This window comes from Aquarana catesbeiana, linkage group LG10 (assembly GCF_042186555.1).
Source record: "Aquarana catesbeiana isolate 2022-GZ linkage group LG10, ASM4218655v1, whole genome shotgun sequence".
NCBI classification, from domain to species: Eukaryota; Metazoa; Chordata; class Amphibia; order Anura; family Ranidae; genus Aquarana; species Aquarana catesbeiana.
The window spans coordinates 27,204,657-27,225,808 of NC_133333.1; the positions used below are offsets into that span (position 1 = coordinate 27,204,657).

At 42.3% G+C, this 21,152-nt stretch overlaps 1 protein-coding gene across 1 annotated transcript; it reads right to left on the reverse strand.

The window, feature by feature from the left end:
* Positions 1–2,333: 2,333 nt before the first annotated feature.
* On the reverse strand, positions 2,334–13,338 carry LOC141109956 (sialic acid-binding Ig-like lectin 13). Its single transcript, XM_073601211.1, has 7 exons — positions 13,218–13,338; positions 12,703–12,810; positions 7,687–8,040; positions 5,385–5,645; positions 5,008–5,049; positions 4,095–4,346; positions 2,334–2,477 (listed from the first exon to the last, which is right to left on the reverse strand). Exons 2-7 carry the CDS (start codon positions 12,803–12,805, stop codon positions 2,413–2,415), a joined length of 1,077 nt encoding a protein of 358 aa, XP_073457312.1. The 5' UTR covers positions 12,806–12,810; positions 13,218–13,338; the 3' UTR covers positions 2,334–2,412.
* Between the last annotated feature and the right edge of the window lie 7,814 nt (positions 13,339–21,152).

A 21,152-nucleotide genomic window follows, 5' to 3' on the forward strand; every position in this document is an offset into this window, starting at 1 on the left:
CGCTATGAAAACAGTTTAAGGGTTAATTTAATAAAGGAGTGTAATAAAGTCAATACAGCTGTGAAAAGACTCTTCTGCCTTTTCTAGATGATTGTGAGACAAATATCTTAGTTCTATGACCGAGTCAGCTTGAATCAAATAGTGTGATTTTATTTCCACACAAAAGTTACAAAAAGACTTACAAAAGTTGCAGATTCAAATAATAAATTAAAGTAGGTTCAAATAAGATCAAAGATTATAAGATAAAGTTGTCTGTTTCAAAAATATAAGTTCAAGATTAAGGATGAGCCGAACACCCCCCCCCCCCCCCTCGGCTCAGTTCGCACCAGAACATCTGAACTGGCAAAAAATTTTGACGAGCACACGAACACCGTTAAAGTCTATGGGACCTGAATATGAAAAATCACGAACCGGGCGTGGTATGGATTTTGAGGGGACCCCAAGCATTTTTTTTTTTTTAAATTGGTTCGGGGTTCCTCTTAATACTCATACCAGACCAAAAGGGCCTGGTAATGGACTGGGGGGGCCATGCTGTTTTTTTTAAATGAGTTTTATCTATATTGCAGAGACCCGACAATTCATTACAGCCGCGATCAGTTTGAAATGACTTTTTTCCTTTAGAAATGTCATTTTGCTGTGGTATTGTTCTAAACACGGGAAAACTGTGCCACTTTACAGGCATACCATAGACACCCCCCAGGCACGATATTTAACCGGTTCAATACAGGGCATTTTCACCCCTTCCTTCCCAGACCAATTTTTAGTTGCGACGCTGTACCCAAACAAAATTGACGTCCTTTTTTTCCCACAAATAGAGCTTTCTTTTGGTGGTATTTGATCACCTCTTTTTTGCGCTATAAACAAAAGAAGAGTGACAATTTTGAAAAAAACACAATATTTTTTTACTTTTTGCTATAATAAATATCCCAATTTAAAAAAAAAAAAAAACAAATTTTTTACTCAGTTTCGGCCAATACGTATTCTTCTACATATTTTTGGTAAAAAAAATAGCAATAAGCGTATATTGATTGGTTTGCGCAAAAGTTATAGCATCTACAAAATACGGGATAGATTTATGGCATTTAAAAAAAAAAAATATTTATTTTTTTTTTTACTAGTAACAGCGGCGATCGCGATTTTTTTTTCGTGACTGCGACATTATGGCGAACACATCGGACACTTTTGACACATTTTTGAGATCATTCACATTTATACAGCGATCAATGCTATAAAATTGCATTGATTACTGTGTAAATGTGACAGGCAGTGAATGGGTTAACCACTAGGGGGACACAAGGGGTTAAATGTGTTTCCTAGGGAATGCTTCTAACTGTAGGGGACGGGGATGTACAAGGGAAGGAGACCGATCAGTGTTTCGCTGTACTGGGAACACAGATCGCTCTCCTCTCACCTGACAGGACGTGGATCTGTGTGTTTACACACAGATCCACGGTCCGGCCCGGTTAACGGGCAATCGTGGGTGCGCGGCGGACATTGCGGCCGCCGGGCACACACACCGGGTCCCGAGCAACGCGCGCACCCCCTAGACGGCCGGGAACCCGAGGCTGTCATATGACGTCCACCCAGGATGGGAGATCCCATCTGTGGACGTCGTATGTCTACACGCGGTCAGTGAAGTGGTTAAAGGAATATTTGCATATTGTTCGATGTTCGCCGAACGGCCGAACACCCAAAGTTCGGCCCGAACTTATGCTCGGGCCGAACTGTTCGCCCATCCCTATTCAAGACATGTGCTAAAGATGGCTGAAATTACCTTTGTCCTGAGAGCAGCTGTCTGTATGCAGATTTTTGTAGATGTGTTAGAATTGAAGAGAAGAAGAAGAGTGACTCTAGCCAGGTGTCTTTCTTTTAAGAAACTCAATTTTTTTGTTGAAAGCGCGCCTAAAAATAACCACTCCCATGTTACTCCCATTATAACCTCCCCTCCACTCCCCTCAAGGGTGGGGGCTAAGAGTAAGAATTCCATTTGGCCAGCATGACTAATTAAAGACAGAGCAGGAAATGAGTTTGTGAGACAGCTTGGCTCAGAGTAATTATATAAACACCCAATTTCTCAAACAAGATATCAGGGACCTAGGAATACATTTAAAAATCATCAATCAATATATCATAACAGCCTCTTGAAATTGAGAACTCAGTTCAAATGTCAACATCTGTAAGTCATTAGATCAAAAGACCTTCCTTGTACACATAATTACAGGGGATTTCATAACCTCAGTACTATACTTATAGGACCGAATTCAAATTTAGATATTAAGAATATAACAAGGAGTAGAGCATATTCACTTTCAACGTGAATTTATAAAGAGTGAACATGCTCTACTCCTAGTAAATCAAGGACACTGTGTTTTATTTTATGTGATTAAAATATAATCCAAAAAAGAAAGATTTTTAATTGAAATTACACATAATACAGTTTAATGTGGCAATTGTGACTTCTGGTCTCTGCTGAAGATCTAGTATAAAGGAAAAATATATATAAGAAAAAAATATAAAAGTATATATGTATATTGTGGCTGGCTTAAAAATAAAATTTTGACACGTTTTATGATAATTTAAACAGAGTTCCAATTGTTTACCAAACTCACTGAGGATATGGAGGTCACTCATCTAGCTGTGCACAAGTAAACTGAATGGAAATGCCTCCAAGCTCAAAAAGTTTGCCAAAGTAAGCTAATAATGGACAGAAACAAAGAACTCTTTTAGTAGCTCACTCACCCTGGGAAAACACGGTTGACCCAGTAAAAAAATCTTGGTTTTCTACTAACCCTGCAAATCGGCTCAAGATTGCTGTAACAGTTGGAAGTTCCACCAACTGGGGGCACTATCAGGGCAGTCTTTAATGCAGGGCAAAAGGGGCAGCTGCCCTGGGCCCAGTCATTGTTTTGGGGACCAAAGCATCTGAGTTGCCCCTTGACCCTGCACTGCAGACAAATAGTTGATAAGTGGATTTGGCTATTACACAGGAGATGAAGGTGGAATTGAATGTTGGGGGCACTGGTGATTGGTTGGGTGTTTATGTCTGCATCCTCTGCGGTGATTGGCCAGCTTGGTAAGGTAAACCTTGTCTGGGGAGAGCGCCTGTCAGTCCTAGGCACAGTCACTCCAACAGTCACTCTGACCCGTCTCCCTTACCATGTCCAGCAAGCCACAGACCATCGGCCCCCTGAAGAACTTCTTTGCCGAAGGGTTTGACGGTCTGTACCTGGTATTCGCCAGACATCCTCAGGACATTATCAAGGTGAGACCTCTGGGTGGGGGAGCAATGTAGGGATCTGTGGAGGGAGAGAAATGGTCCTGTGTAGTAATGGAGGTAGCACAGGAGGGGGGTCCTGTGTAATGATGAGGGTAATATGGAGGAGAGGGTCCTGTGTAATGATAGGGGTAGTATAGGGGAGGGGTTCTGATGTACTTAGGTGGGATATGATGGAAGGGGGGTCCAGTGTAATGATGATAGTAGTATGGGTGAGGGGGGTCCTGTGTAATGATGGGGGTAACATGAGTGAGGAGATTCTGTGTAGATGCAGATGTGAGAGCCAAATTGCATGGGGGGGGGGCAAGAAAAGGTTTGCCCAGGGTCCAATCAATGTTGAAGACAGCCCTGGGCACTATATTATTTTAAAGTTAGTATTTAGACTGAAAACTTAAAGGGAATCTTTCATAAGAGAATTTGGAGGCTCCCATTGCTAAACACTAATTTTAAGAATGCAAGCTGTCTAAGCTGTTGACCCGGAACTGTTATAATGATAAGGTTTTATAGCATAAAAACCCAAAGAAAACCAGCTGCACTCTATGAAATCCTATGCTATATAAGCTTTATTATTCTGAGTGAATAACAGGATGCCCACCTTAAACCTTCTCCTCTGATGCCTTTTTACCAAAAGTAAGCTTTATTGTGCCAGATGAACAATACAATGCCCACCAAAGACCTTCTCTGATATTTTACCAAAAGGAGGACTTAATTGTAGGGAATCATAGTGGGGTTGGTACTCATTTACAGCTTGTTCCAGGTCAGGCACTCAAAAGTATGTACCAGTCAAGTAGCATTTTAAAAAGGTCTTTATAACCAGTACCTTTTTCAGCTTTGATATCCATAAAGGTTTCATTGATCCCATATTTGTTTGAAGCAAAACATCTGTAAATGTTAGGCTCAGTTATGTTGATAGCAGACCAAATCATCCCTTCAGCGATTGTGTTATCTTGCTTTATATGGTTGCTCTTATTCCAGAATACACGAGCTGGTGGATTGGCCTCCACCGAGCAGTTAAGAATCAAAAACTCCTTCTCGCTAATAACTATAGTGCCATTGAGGTCAATGTTTCTTCCTAAAAGACAAAAAAAAGTGTAATAAAAGGCAATGTAAGGAACATAGTGGGTTGAGCTGAGCGAGAATAAAGTACCAACCCACTAAAAATGCTGGATTGGGAAAAGTATTCAAACATGCAAATAAAATGCTCATTGACTATAGATCAATATGAAATATTTCTATAATTTAGGAAAGATACTTTACATTGCATGTTTTGTAAGGTTTTTTATAACTACGCATAACAAATACAGGCGGTCCCCGGGTTACAAACAAGATCGGGTCTGTACGTTTGTTCTTAAGTTGAATCTGTTTGTAAGTCGGAACAGGTAGCTCCAGCCAAAAAAAAATATTTTTAGGCTTTTTTGATAGCATAGGGAATTGTTAACACCCCTGCAATGTTTTTTTTTTTGCTATCTGTGTCCATGTCCAGAAGATTTCACCTCGCTTTCAGTCCCAATGACAATTGGATTTTTAAAATTTTGGGTTGTTGTGGAAACATGCCTTGGTGATAAAGCATCAGTGGAGGTACCTTTTTCCCCATATTAACTCTTACTGGAGTGAATTTCCCTTCCTAGGGGTAGATTTCCTCTCACTCCCTGTTGTCTCCCTCCGTTTGTAAGTAGGAGTCGTTTGTAAGTCAGATGTTTGTAAATAGGGGACCGCCTATACATATATCGTACCAGTAGATGAAGAAATTGTGATCTTCATGTTTGCAGGGGGATCTATAAAAAAATAATACAGTAGGGGAGTTACACATACAATATAGCCCAGTGCTTGTTAAAATATAATAAATAATATACTGTATATATAATATAGTCTATAATTTATAATATATACTGTGTGTGTTTGGTTGAATATATATATATATATATATATATATATATATATATATATATATATATATATATATATATATATATAAAATGCCCATAAATTGAATTAAATCAAAGCTCTAAAAACTTAAAAGGAACAGTGACTTTTGTAGTGTATACTACAAAAGTAAAACAATATAAAGATTAATGTGTACATATTAAGGATTCGAAGTAAAGATATATACAGCTAATACTGAGGATATGCTGCGCAGTAATTATCTTCCCAGTCAAGGTGATCACTTCACAGGTAACAGATTTCTGATGGTCATTCTGAGTTGGAGTAAATGAGAAACCAGCTAACTTCATCCATGTCCCAACAACATTACTCTTTTTCCACTGTACACGAGGTTTTCCAGGGCAATTTCCAGGCGGCACACACCCCAACTTCACTTCCTTCCCTGCAATCAATTCATCTGGCATCCAGATCTTAGGCTTCTCCTTGAGATCTGTCAGAGTAATTGGAAACAGAAGGTAAAATGGGACATCAACAGCATTTTTAAAGTGGAACAAATAGAGACACAAGGACTAGCCTATTGGTCTTGCAGGGCTTTGGTATTGGAATTAGTTCCATCCAGTGGCCTGTTTTTATGTTCTTCCTGCATTTGTGTTTAGGAATGATGGAATCAGGAGAATTTAAAGCAGAGTTCCACTTAAAAAAATAATTAAAAGTCAGCAGCTACAAATACTGCAGCTGCTGACTTTTAATAATCAGACACTTACCTGTCCCAGGGTCCAGCGATGTGGGGGAATGAAGCCCCACTCCTCACCCTCTCCTCACTGCGGCGCCGGCATTGTCAATGTGGGCACCTGGCTGTGGCTTCATAGCAGGGCACACACTGCGCATGCGCAAGCAGTGTGGCGCGCTGTGACTGGCCGGGCAATCATCTGGAACCTGTGACGTGTCCCAGATGATTGCCAAGAGGGAAGGAGGAGAGGTGAACTTGCTTCTGGCGCCGCTGTGTGCCCGGAGAAAGTGGGAGCTGGAACCCTCTAAAATTAGGGTTTCTGCTCCCCCCCAAATGTCAGGGGGTCACCTTCCTTTAAAGCGGAAGTTCCATATTTGAGTGGAACTCCACTTTAAGAAAAATGCACTGTCCCCTCTGGCCCTCTGTTTAGCAAACTTCACTATACAGCTCTGCCCAGAGCCAGAGAGCCTTTCTACCTAAAATGCCCTCACCAGGTTCTCTCTGCACAGGCGTGGTCAGGAGACAAGCTGGGTCAGGAATCAAGCAGATAAGCAGGAGCCGATGGAGCAGACAGAAGTGGAGGTCAGGGGACAAGCCGAGGTCAGTGCAGGCAGAGTTCTAAGAATAGTCAGGACAAGCCGGGTCAGCAACAGGAACACAGGATGCACAGGAGGCTGAAGACAAAGCAGCACTGATTCTGAGCACTGGGCCAGTTTAAATAGGCCGTTTGGTGCCAACATCTTTCAGAAGTGCACATAAGCACCGGCGTGCACGTGGTATGCAAGCTCGCACAGGCGTGCGCAGGTGTATGCACATTAGCACTTTTTTGTGAGCACGAAAGGCAACATGTATAAGGCTGTGCACAGACGTTCGTCCAGAGGAAATTCTGACCGTGTGTGGGCTCCATCGGACATTTTCCATCGGATTTTCCGACACACAAAGTTGGAGAGCTGGTGATAAAATTTTCCGACAACAAAATCCGTTGTCGGAAATTCCGATCGTGCGTACACAAATCCGACGGACAAAGTGCCACGCATGCTCAGAATAAATAAAGAGATGAAAGCTATTGGCCACTGCCCCGTTTATAGTCCCGACGTACGTGTTTTACGTCACCGCGTTTAGAACGATCGGATTTTCCGACAACTTTGTGTGACTGTGTGTATGCAAGACAAGTTTGAGCCAACATCCGTCGGAAAAAATCCTAGGATTTTGTTGTCGGAATGTCCGAACAAAGTCCGACCGTGTGTACGGGGCATTACAGTGGCACCTCGGTTTACGAGCGTTTCGCAATACAAGCTATTTTTTTTTTCAAATCCTGACTCGCTTTGCGAGCGTTGTCTCGCAAGATGGGTAGGATTTAAGCCGCTGGGGTGTGCCGTGCCGAATTTGGTCAGAGGTGCTGTGGCTCCAGTGACGATCTGAGACACTTGGAGATGCTCGGAGACGCTCGGAAACATTTGTGTCTCTGAGCATCTCCGAGTGGTCTCTGAGTGTCTCCTCTGGCGCCCCCACACCACTGGCCACATTCGGTACTGCATAGACAAGCAGTGGCTGTGGAACGGATTATCTGAGTTTCCATTATTTCCTATGGGGAAACTCGCTTTGATATACTGTACGAGTGCTTTGGATTACAAGCATTCTTCTTGAACTAATTATGCTCGTAATCCAAAGTATGTCATATTTTTCTTCACATTTAACAATAAAATCTGCAGCAGTGCAGCAATATAGGACAAAAAAACTACCCAACAATTGTCCTTCTGCTGTAACTTTCTTAACAGATATGAGTAATAATTAAACATACCTGTCACCTGTACTGATACAGAGGAGTTATAGTCCACTTGGCTTGCTGAAGGCTCTTTAAATCTGAAAAAATAACTACCAGAATCTTCTTTCTTGGCACCAGTTATGGTCAGAGTGCAGTTTCCATTATTTGGGTTTCCCGTTATTAAGAAGTTTGGTTTTCTTCTGGTATAGGATGGATTGCTAGAGGCCACGGTAACATTTTTATTTGTGATCCAAAGTCCTGTGGCATTTCTGAAGGTACTTTTATAGTTAGCGGTAAAACCACAAGGTATGGTGATACATAAACCCTCCTGGACTGTAGCAGATTGACGTACTCGTATTGTATTCTTATTGGAAGACTGACACTTCATTCCTGTAAAGATAACCATTGCATGAATATTTATCGACCAGCATGTTGGCACATGTAACAAAATTATTTTTTTTTTTTTTTAAGAAAGCCACCTATTCAAACCACGTCTACTTCCAAGATTGTTAAAATGTCCCAACTCTCCGAAAAATAGGTCTCATAGATCCTTATCGAGTAATGGACAGGAATATTGTTTTTTGTACTACAAATACTGAATCTACCTGTTTCACTCAAAGGCAGTAAAAATAATTTTTTTAGAGGTTCTCCAGGAAAAAATATCTTTTTGTTAATTCAGTGGGAAGGCAGATCAGAGGGATAAATATTTATGATTGGAGAGCTCTTGTTCTAAATCAGTAGGGCCATAACACTACTTTTAAAAAGAAAGCAAAGGTCCTTCTGTACAACATGCATGCAGGGGCAGGCTTTTCTACTCAGGCTGTGGCTTCTTTTTAACCCCTTCACACCGACATAGTTACATAGTAGGTGAGATCAAAAAAAGACCATCAAGTCCAACCGACGTAACACATTTATGCAGTCTCAGTGCACTGGGCTATTTTACATGGGGCCGCATATATGTATGTGTTTCTCCCTCTGTGCTGGGAGCACGCCGCACAGTGTGCTCCCAGCACAGAGACCAGGGTCTCACCGAGAGCCCCGGGCCCCGTACTAACGATCAGGACCGCGGATCTCCCAATTCTGGGTCACCTAATTGTTGCGGATCACTGTGAAGCCCGCCCCTGTATTTTTTCCTCTTCCTGTAACTGTAGAAGACGGATACAATGTATCTTTCTCGTTCCTTGCAGAAAGGATAAAAAAATGTTTGTACATTTTTTTTTAAATAAATAAATAATAAAAATAAAAAACGTTATTTTAATTAGCATCAGTGTCATTTAGTGTCAGTGTGTTTTAGGTAGGACAAAAAAAAAAAAAAAAGCAAAATGCTCACTATTGTTTCTGGCCTGCGCTACAGGTACAAACAACAACTAACATACACATATGTGGTATGGCTGCCATCGTCAGGAGAATTTATTGGGTTGTTCTTTGTTAGTAGGTTATGGTAGTAACAAGAAATATACAGCTACGTTTAAATATATAGATGATTTTTTTTTTACTATTTTGGGCCAGTTTTTGTTTAATTATAAAAAAAAAATCAGGAGATATCCACAACTATTTAATATCAAATGAAAGCCCAATTTGTCCTGAAAAAATATGTGGTATAATCCACCTGGATGCACAAAGTAGTTGTGATGATATGTACGGTTTTACTAACACATGTCAAAATTGGAAAATTGTGTTTCGGCATTTAGATTTGTTTTACCCTTAGGTGTGCAGGGGTTAAAGAACACAAACTGTAAGACTTTGCACAACTTTTGTTGTAATGCTCCTTGAATACGATTAGCTGATTTATACTAAAAGCTCAATTTGACTTAAGGTTCTTTAGTTCTTAAGGTTGAACTAAACCCATTGATTTAACTGTTTTCCAAAACAGTTACATTCAAGGCAATCCATGAATGATAACGGCTTGGGTTCTCCACCAAACTGTCAAGCCAACAACAAATGGCTGGTATAATAACTGAGCTGCATCATGGCCACTGCACGTCAAACAGAGGCTAAGATGACAGCTTCCATGGCTATAAAGTAGTGATGGAGAACCTTGGCACCCCAGATGTTTTGGAACTACATTTCCCATGATGCTCATGCACTCTGCAGTGAAGTTGAGCATCATGGGAAATGCAGTTCCAAAACATCTGGGGTGCCAAGGTTCTCCATCATTGTTATAAAAGGTTGGAGGATTGAATTCTGCTTTAAGTACTCACTCAATATTGGATGCTCAGTTTGCTGTACGGTTAAAGCAGAGGTCCACACAAATTACTCACTTAAGCTTAACCCCATTAGTGCATTGCACAGATGTGTCAATGAACAAAAACATTTTTTTTTTGGTGCTGTATTTACCTTATTATCGGTCTTTTTAGTGGCACTTCCTGCTTGTCACCCCCGCGGGAGTAGGTGTGTCTATACGTTTTCCCCGGCGGCGCACTGTCTCCTGGGAGCAAAGTGTCTGCATTCCCAGGAGTCAGTGAGGATCGCCGACGAGAGAGATTGTAAAACAGGAAGTGACGCGTGACTCCCCGTACTGAGCTTTGCATCATCTGTGTTTGTTTTTGTTGCCATCACAATGGGGCGGGAGCTTCCAACGATTCCGCCCGTTGTGATGGAAGCTTACGGCGCTTCCCCTGTCAACACTGAGCATGTGCGGGAACGAGCGGTGAATGCTGGGAGCTCAGCATTCACTGCATCCAGGAAATAAATGCTTGTGGGCTTCACAAGCCCACAAGCAAGATGGAACCGGCCATCATTAATTATTATAACTTTGTTTTTTATGCCAAACCGGACATGGGGGGAGATATTACAGCTAACAAGTGAGTGTAATATTGTGACTATGAAAGTGTATGAATGGCTGAAAAAAAAAAGAATGGTTAGTGGACTTCCTCTTTAAGTCATTCCACTGCCATTGGAGGTTTTACTTACACACCAACCCTTATAACTGCTTAGTGATCACAGTGTACTTATTAGACATGTGTCAGGGCTGGGCTCAGCCCTTCCTTCTCTGAGCTGGCCGCTCAGCTGTGGGCTAATTGCCAGCTCCCATCACTCTCCACAGTTACTCAGCTGTTGATGATATCCTGCTTGTCAATCCTGCCTACTTAAGCTGTCCAGTCCAGAGGAGCTCTGCCTTCGCCTTGGTCAACATCACAGAAACTATCTCCTGCGAACCTGTTCAAGACTTGCTTTGCTGACATCCCTTCTGGCTCCACATCCTGCTTGCTGTTCCACTACATTGATCCCTGATGTTTGGCTTGTCTGACTATCCGTTCCGGTTACTGAACGTTGACTATGTTTTGACTACATTTGTTCTTTTTACTTTTATTATTAAACAAGTGTGATTTTACTGTACTTCTGTCTTGGCCTGATTTCATGGTTTCTGACAACATGTGCAGTTCGTTTCGTTACGAATTAATATTCGGACAAATTTTTCATTATTCTGAGAGTCGGATATATCCGAATACCTGAATTACAATATAAACACATTTTACCAGACGATTCGAATAACGAAACAAAATTTATCCGAATTTCGGAAATTCGGACTGAAATTCAAATCCAAATTTACATCGAACTCCAGTCGAATTCTAACTGTACACATATTGCTGAAATAAAAGACTATGGGGTTGATTTACTAAACCTGGAGAGTGCAAAATTTGGTGCAGCTCTGCATAGAAACCAATCAGCTTCCATGGTTTTTGTCAGAGCTTAATTGAACAAGCTGAAGTTAGAAGCTGATTGGCTACCATGTACAGTTGTACCAGATTTTGCACTCTCCAGTTTTAGTAAATCAATCCCTGTGTGTGTTATTAGAGTACCATTTCGAAATAATACTATTTTGGTTAAGCCAAAGGTGGTATAAAGAGTCATTGTAAACATTTGATGAAGATTTTTCTTTTGTTAGTTCACTTTCCCAAATTCGAATCGAAAAAAAATCGAAAGTTTTCGTTCCAACCAATTCAAAATGTATCGATTCGAACAGTTTGAATCGAAAGAAATCGGTGAATTTGGAGAAAATTCGGCTACAATCAAATCGAGAAAATTCAAAAAATACAGAATAAGAATTCCAAATTCGAATTCCGAATACGCATTTCGAATTTGAATTCCGAATACGAATTCCGGATACGGATTGAACGAATCAACCAAATTTAACGAAATGAAATAACAAAAAGGCAAAAAAAAGGTAAGGTTAGCCCGGATCAACCATCGTAAATTAAATATTTATCAGCAACAGGCTTGTGTCAGGCAATCAACTGCATGAAAAATGCGGGATACCCGTAAGGGATGTCCTGGAGCATACAAGGAAAACAAAGAGAAAAAAATTCTCTTAAGAGGACAAAAAACCCCTCAGGCACTGTCTGGAGAAAATAAGCCAAAATTTATTAAACAAGTAGAAAAAACACCACACAAAAATATAAGTAACAATCCATGAAAAAAGGCAGGGCTATGGTAAGTGACTAACATAGGCCCAAAAAAGTTAAAATGACAACGTTGTCGTCTAAAAACAAAGGGGAGCCATGGCTGAGCATACCACAAGCAAACACCATTCACCACTCATACACTGATGATAATAATGATAATGTAAAGCAAGATTGCTAAGGTAACATGATCAGTGGATCACTCTTCAGAGGCGTGGTATAATGGTTATGCAGGTAAGAGAAATGAAATAACTAGATTAATGAATCCTAAACGAAACAAAACTCATTTTTTGTCATGCACATGTCTAGTGCTTATTGTAATTTTTTTGGGGTCTACTTATAAGAAAAAAAATTGTTAATGTAAGTCTAAGCATTGGCAAAGTGATCGCAAATAATCTCTGTATTGTGTTTATTATGTTTATTTCCTATGATCATCAGCTCCATCTGGTGGCCATAATATAGTACTTTCACGAGTGAGGTATTGCAGGAAAATACCACATTGTGGTCTCTAGATGGTGCTGATGATTATAGGAAATAAACATATTAGTCACATAATGGGGATTATTTCCAACAGCTGTGCAAATGGTTAGACATTAAAACAACCTTTTTTCATAAATCATTTGCCCTTGCTGATGGAAATCAGACTTACCCTTCCAAGGCAGGAGTAGTGGGAATAACATGAGAAGCATCCCCACTCTATAGCCTTTATGCAGCTTCATCTTGACTCTGAGCTCATACAGAATGGAAATCATGATACCTGTGAAATAACATATTCAGTAGAACATGTAAACCAGAATAAAAAAAGCATATGTTTCATCTATCTGTTTACTGAGCATGTCTTATGTATACACTACAAATAGTCCCAAAAACTATGTACATATTGCAGTTGCATTGTGATGTGTCAACATACTTATGTTAAGATACAGTGTTTCGGATGGGCTGCCAACACACCGCAAAGTGACTAAAGCAGGACCTACACCTTCACCTTTTTTTTTAACCAATTGCACCACAATACATGTTATAACTATGTGTGCTCACACCCAGAAAATCCATGCAGAATATTGCCTTCTAGTACACGTAAGTCTTACAACTGACAAGCACTGGCTCAGTTCTGGCAATACTATGAAAAAGTATAAATACAACTGAGAATTCAATATTTTGTACCTGGATTGTGACAGATTGGAGGTTGTAGTTGAAAAAAAAATCTTGCCTTCCTTTATGGTATGGCTATCCAGCTGAAATCCTGAGCTGCTAATGTTTAATAGATTATCCGAATTCTGTTTTTGTATGTCCGGCACTGTAACTGTCAACATTACTCCATACTTTTATTTCTTAATCATTACTTTGTAACATCCTTTCCAGTATGTAATATTTTAATAATGTATTGCATCATACCTACCAAAGAGAAATTTCACCATACTTAGCTGCAGTGGCGTCACCAGGGCTGGTGTCACCTGTTGCAGTAAAAAATAGTGTCCCCCCCCCCCAAAAAAAATGATTTTCTTGTTTTCTGAAAGTGCGCCAAAAATGCAGTATGCAGGACTTTTGGTGCACTTTCAGAAAATGCTGCCTAATAGAAATCTATAGGACTGCAGCTTTAACTGCGGGTAAAATGTTTACATTACACAGCACCGCACCACTGGACCCCTTTACATTACACAGCCCCGTACCTCTGGATCCCTTTACATTACACAGCCCCGTACCTCTAGACCCCTTTACATTGCACATCCCCCTTACCTCTGGATCCCTTTACATTACACAGCCCCGTACCTCTGGGCCCCTTTACATTACACAGCCCCCGTACTTCTGGACCCCTTTACATTACACAGCCCCCGTACCTCTGGACCTCTTTACATTACACAGCCCCCCGCACCTCTGGACCCCTTCACATTACACAGCCCCATGACTCTGGACCCCTTCACATCACACAGCCCCGCACCTCGGGACCCCTTTACATTACACAGCCCCGTACCTCTGGACCCCTTTACATTACAGAGCCCCCAAACCTCTGGACCCGTTTACATTACACAGCCCCGCACCTCTGGACCCCTTTACATTACACAGCCCCCGCACCCCTGGATCCCTTTACATTACAGAGCCCCCAAACCTCTGGACCCCTTTATATTGCACAGCCTCGCACCTCTGGACCCTTTTACATTACACAGCCCCCGCACCTCTGGACCCCTTTATATTACACAGCCCTGCACCTCTGGACCCCTTTATATTACACAGCCCCTATGGCTCTGGACCCTTTTACATTACACAGCCCCCGCACCTCTGGACCCCTTTACATTACACAGCCCCCAAACCTCTAGACCCCTTTACATTACACAGCCCCCACACCTCTGGAATGATTAAAATGACACAGCCCCTACCCCCGCAACTCTGCCCCTTCCTACCTTATTCAGGCACGCAGAGCGGAAGATACAGAAAAGCGGAGCAGGAGGCAGAATGATGGTTAACTTGGAAAGCTGGTTAACTTGGAAGCTCCCTCTGTCTATTCAGTGCTGCTGTTTCTCGCTCTCATTCTGCCTCCTGCTCCTTGCTCCGCTCTCCTGTGTTAGTGAGTGGTGGAGGCAAACCGGCGGCCGGCCCTGGGTGTCAGCCCTTGGGCGACGCAACTGCTTGCCTGTAATGCATATTAAAATTTTGATCTAGGCAGCTAAACCTGTGCCAAAGGTTAGCCATAAACCTGAGTGTCCCCCATGTGACAGCTAGGGGCCCGACCGAGTGACTGTCTATGTCTTTAGCAATCCCAGACAGTCACAACTGATTGCTCTACAAAGCAGTGGCGGCTGGTGCTCCATTCTTGGGGGGCAGCACAACGAAATGCCCCCCCCAGTCAGTAGGTTGGTCGGTCGGCCAGTCATGCATCCCCCTCCTCGTCGCTCAATTGTAAGCCCACCCAAGGCCCCACACTTACCCCATCTAGGTCACAGGCAGCGCTTCCTCCTCATCGGCTTCACATCGGCTTCCTCAACATCTCCTCCTCAGCGGCCAATACGATCGCTTCTCCTCTCCTTCTCCTCTCCTCCCAATCGGGTCTCAGGACCCGCTTCTTGATTAGCCGAGAGGAGAATCAGGAAGACAATAGTGAATATTAATTCGCTATTGTCACACAACTGGGTGGGCTTAGGGGGCAGTGCCCTGCGCCCTGAGGCCACGCCTTTTCAAAGCCAATTAGAGCCTCTGTCTTTAATCATGTGCTTCTTAAAAAAGTTTAAAAAAACATTGGAATCCATGCGTCCGGCACCCTGCATGTAGATTAGGGGCCGATCGCATTGGGGGGCAACGGGCCGCCACTATTACAATGGATACATGCAATCAATCATACAGATTATTGTTACAGATAATTATATAGCACTAACAATTTACACAGCACTTTATATATTGTACATTCACATCAGCCCATCCGTTAACCACTTCAATACCGGGTACAGGGGCGTTGCTAGGTGGCAAAAAGACCAGGGGCTTCAGCCCGAAGTCCAATGTTGGCACCGATGGGGGGGGGGGGGGGTCGTGAGTGGTCATGGCACGGGGTTTTTTGGCTGAGCGCTGGGGTTGTGTGGTGGGGGGTAAGCTTACTTGCTGGTTGCTGCCTGGGGCTTAGCAGTGCCCATCAATTTTGACCACTAATCTCAGCTACCTGACACACTGACCTAACTAACATACACTGACCTGACATACATACATACATACATACATACACCTACCTAACATACACTGACCTGACATACATACACCTACCTAACATACACTGACCTGACATACATACATACATACATACACCTACCTAACATACACTGACCTGACATACATACACTGACCTGACATACATACATACACCTACCTAACATACACTGACCTGACATACATACATACATACACCTACCTAACATACACTGACCTGACATACATACATACATACACCTACCTAACATACACTGACCTGACATACATACATACATACACCTACCTAACATACACTGACCTGACATACACTGACCTGACATACATACACCTACCTAACATACACTGACCTGACATACATACACTGACCTGACATACATACATACACCTACCTAACATACACTGACCTGACATACATACACTGACCTGACATACATACACTGACCTGACATACATACACTGACCTGACATACATACACCTACCTAACATACACTGACCTGACATACATACACTGACCTGACATACATACACCTACCTAACATACACTGACCTGACATACATACACTGACCTGACATACATACACTGACCTGACATACATACATACACCTACCTAACATACACTGACCTGACATACATACATACATACATACACCTACCTAACATACACTGACCTGACATACATACATACATACATACATACACCTACCTAACATACACTGACCTGACATACACTGACCTGACATACATACACCTACCTAACATACACTGACCTGACATACATACACTGACCTGACATACATACATACATACACCTACCTAACATACACTGACCTGACATACATACATACATACACCTACCTAACATACACTGACCTGACATACATACATACACCTACCTAACATACACTGACCTGACATACATACACTGACCTGACATACATACATACACCTACCTAACATACACTGACCTGACATACATACATACATACATACATACACCTACCTAACATACACTGACCTGACATACACTGACCTGACATACATACACCTACCTAACATACACTGACCTGACATACATACACTGACCTGACATACATACATACACCTACCTAACATACACTGACCTGACATACATACATACACCTACCTAACATACACTGACCTACCTAACATACACTGACCTGACATACACTGACCTACCTAACATACCGTGACATACATACACTGACCTCACCTACCTGACCAGGAGACAGACTTCATGTGTCCAGGTGTCCTGCAGTTCAGTTCAGCTGTAGTGTGAGGTGTGCAGCCCACTCATCATGTGGCACAGCAGGCAGCCAGAGGAGAGGAGACTGCTTGAATTTCATCGCCTGGACCTTGGAGCTCCAGGCTTTGTCCTGCACGTAGATATACAAAGTAGAGCCTGCCTCCCAGTCCCAGCACGGCCAGCAGGCACAAGGCGGTATGGAGAAGACTCTTGTGCCTCCTGCTGCACACTCCGGTGCCCATGATCAGACACACCGAGATCTGGAGCTCTTCACTCTGCCATCCGCCCCCAGCACAGCTCCTCTTCAGGTTATCCTCATCCCCGCCTCCTCTACAATAATCGGTGCAGTCACTGGCAGTGGCACATCTCGCCAGATCGCTCCTCCGCTGCCCTGATCTATCTGAGCGCGGGGAGCGGGGATCTCAGTGATGTGGCGCGGCGGATTGTAATTCCCGCCTTCTGGAGCGTGCAGCGCCTATGATGGACGTCACACGTCCCGCGGTCCCAGCATTGGACCAGTGGGATGTCCATCATAGCTCCAGAAGGCGGGACCTGTATGTCATTCGGCCACACTCGGCCGCACTCGGATCAGATCGGTCCCCGCTCGTCAGCGGCCGGCGGCGCTCGGGGCTAACAATTAAACGGTGCCTTCTTGACACTCGGGGATTTTCGGGGACCAGTTCGGGGCTTCAGCCCCCCTAGCCACCCCCTCCCGACGCCCCTGACCGGGTACTTTCACCCCCTTCCTGCCGAGGCCAATTTTCAGCATTCAGCTGAAATGTGTTTTTCTTCATTTCTGTTATACAATTCTGCAAATAAATAATCTTTCTTTATGAATTTAGGTCAAAATGTATTCTGCTACATTTCTTTGGTGAAAATAGCACAAATCAGTGTATATTATTTAGCCTGTAGGAAAGTTATAGACTCCAGAAACTATGGTATATATATCTGAAAATTGATCAGTCCTTATGTACTGACGGCTTATCTCATTTCTTGAGGTCCGAAAACACCAGGACAGTACAAAAACACCCCAAATGACCTTTTTGGAAAGTAGACAGTCTGAGGTATTTAATAAGAGGAGTGGCGCTTTTTTTGAAATTTTTTTGTCACATATTTGGGGGAAAAAAAATCATATAACTGGTATGGCAGTGACTGGGGACACTGACTGGTGACAATATGTAAATAAATAAAAAAAAAATGTAAAAAATAATATTATTATTTTTTTACGATTTTTTTTTCTCACACACTGTGACCAGAGAAATACAGTGTTACTATAGTAACACTGTACTACTCTGGGGAAGTAATCTTTTTTTTTACACATTATGATTACTTATAGCAGTGAATTTCATTGCTATAAGCAAGCATTTTATTGAATGAAATCGATCAGCTGTGATTGGCCATAGCTAATCACATGGTACAGATAAGCTGTGATTGGCCCTGTCTGTACCATGTGATCACTGTGACCAATCACAACTAGCAACACAAATAAATAATCTTTCTTCATAAATGTAGGCCAAACTGTATTCTGCCGCATTTCTTTGGTGAAAATAACCCAAATCTATAGTCTGTAAATTTCTGTATTGTCGTCCGTATTGTATGCCAGAAGTTCGTCAGTTTAGGGCACGACCAGAATATGTATAATAGTGTCCCCTTTTCTGCTTGGCATCTCCAACAGAGTTCAGGTGTCGTTGGGAAGTATTTGTGTAAGAGTGCTGGGGTTCTATACCAATGTGATAAAATTTTGTAGTTCGTTTCTTGAGTCTTGGCGCATATCGAAGATTTGTGCGTGAATCTAATAATTTGCTGTCTTTTGGTACTGTTAAAGCTACAGTTTAGTTCTTTCTCCCATTTAAGTAGGCCTGGTGGTACGAAGTCTGGTGTGGAAGTGTTCAGTAAGGTATATGTCAGAGAGAGTGTATGCTGTAATACCCCCGGTGTCGAGCACAGGTCCTCAAATATGGTAGGTGGTAAGGCATTTGAGGGAGGCTGAATGGATTTGAGGAAATGGCTCAATTGGAGAGCCCTCAGGAAATCTAGGTGGTAAAGGTCTGTAGGTGCATCAAGTTCTGCACTCGTCCTCCACCGCCCCCCAATGCTAAAGTGGGAGGCTTGGTGAAAACCCTCCCCAGCCAGTCTCTCAAAGACTGCATCTTGTAAGCCTGACGCAAATAAGGGGTTTCCCAATACTGGGTACAAGGGAGAGTTTGGTGAGGACAGGGATGCACGGGGCAGAAGACGAGCACAGACCTGTATGGTGTTTCCTATTAGAGGGTGCTTCTTAATCTCTATCGGAAGAGCTGGGCAGCACCAGGGGGCTCTCCGGAGCGGAACTATACTTTGTTTCTGTTCTATCTGAGTCCAAATCCAATCTACTAACCTTCCTAGGTGTATTGCCTGATAGTATGTGCGCACATCAGGGAGTGCTAGTCCGCCATATTGTTTGGGGAGGACTAATATTTTGTTGGAAAGTCGTGGTCTTTGTTTAGCCCAGACAAATGTGGTAAAAATCGATTGTACTTTCCTGAAGTAGGCCGAAGGTATCGCGACAGGTAGAGCCTGCATAAGGTAAAGGAATTTTGGTAGTATGGACATCTTTAGTATGTTGCAACGTCCCAGCCATGAGTGTAGCCCTGTACCCCATTACTAATGACCCGGCATTTTTTCTCTTACATGCATCCAATATACCCACCAAAATATATAAAAAGTCTGTGCTCCGTCATCTTCTGGACGCAGCTAAAGCCTGCATACCGCTCCACTGGAAATCCCCGACACCCCCAACTTTAGGCTTATGGATCAAAAAAGTAGAAGAAATCAAAAGAATGGAAGACCTTATACACACCGCTCAAAACAGACAGGAAAAATTCTCTAAGACATGGCAGTTGTGGAATATGTTCATTTATTCTAGCGAGGGCCAAACCCTGCTGGAAACCTGAAAAACCCACTAATCAACCACATGGTAATTTACTTAATGAGACACACATCTGTGTCACAATTCAACTGTGTTTACAGTCATGCCTCGGAGAATTCATTGAATACTCCGTGATCGCGGAGTACGTGTCCATTCCCCCCCCCCCACCCCCTCCCCCACACCCTACCCTCTACCTCTCTACTCCTACTCTCGCTCTTCCTCTCTTCCTAATCTTAGGACTCTAATGTAATAATGGTAGGGAGGGAGCCCGATGGACTGCAACGCTTAACACACTATATCATAAAGAATACGTAGAATATCCCTTTTTCTGGTTATATTCTCTTTTGTTCTATATTCTATTTGTTACCAAAGCGGAGAGACGCCAGATGTTAACAGACAGGACACACAATCTTATACGTATGCTGAGTCATATGGTTGTGCTCAACGCTATGACTGATAACGTGTTGATGTTTACTATTTGTATGTCGGCCCATGTGGGCCCCCTTGCCTGTTATAAATAAAAAAAAAAAAAAAAAAGAAAATAACCCAAATCTGTGTATGTTATTTAGTCTGTAGAAAAGATATAGAGTCCACAAACTATGGTATATATCTGAAAATCGATCAATCCTGATATACTGGTGGCCTATCTTATTTCTTGAGACCCAAAAAACGCCAGGACACTACAAATACATCCCCCCCCCCCAATTGACCTTTTTGGAATCTAGACAGTCTGATTAGTAAGAGGCTATGGAGCCTTTTTTGACATACTGTCACCAGTGCAGTACAGCATCATCATATCATCATATAACTGGTGTGACGATGACCAGGGACACTGACTGGTGACATCATGTAAACAAAATAATAATATTTTTTTCCAATATTTCTTATTTTTTATTTTTTTTTACATGTATTATTACATACCGTGACCAGACCAATACAGTGTTACCATAGTAACTCTGGAAGTTAATCAGGATTTTTTTTTTTTTTTTAAATGCTATGTTTGCTTATAGCATTGAATTTTTAGAGCCTAACAATTCTTTATGTGGATAATTGATTTCCCTAGATTTATTTGGTCTATGACTCTGACGGGGAGATATCTCTTGGGGCGAGAGCACCACTGGGACAGAAAGTCATGGACAATTATAGAAACATATTTAGAAGTCCTAACCCTTCTGCTGTGCTGAAAATTTGTTTTTGTTTTGTTGTTTTTTGGTTTTTTTTGCATGCCCCTA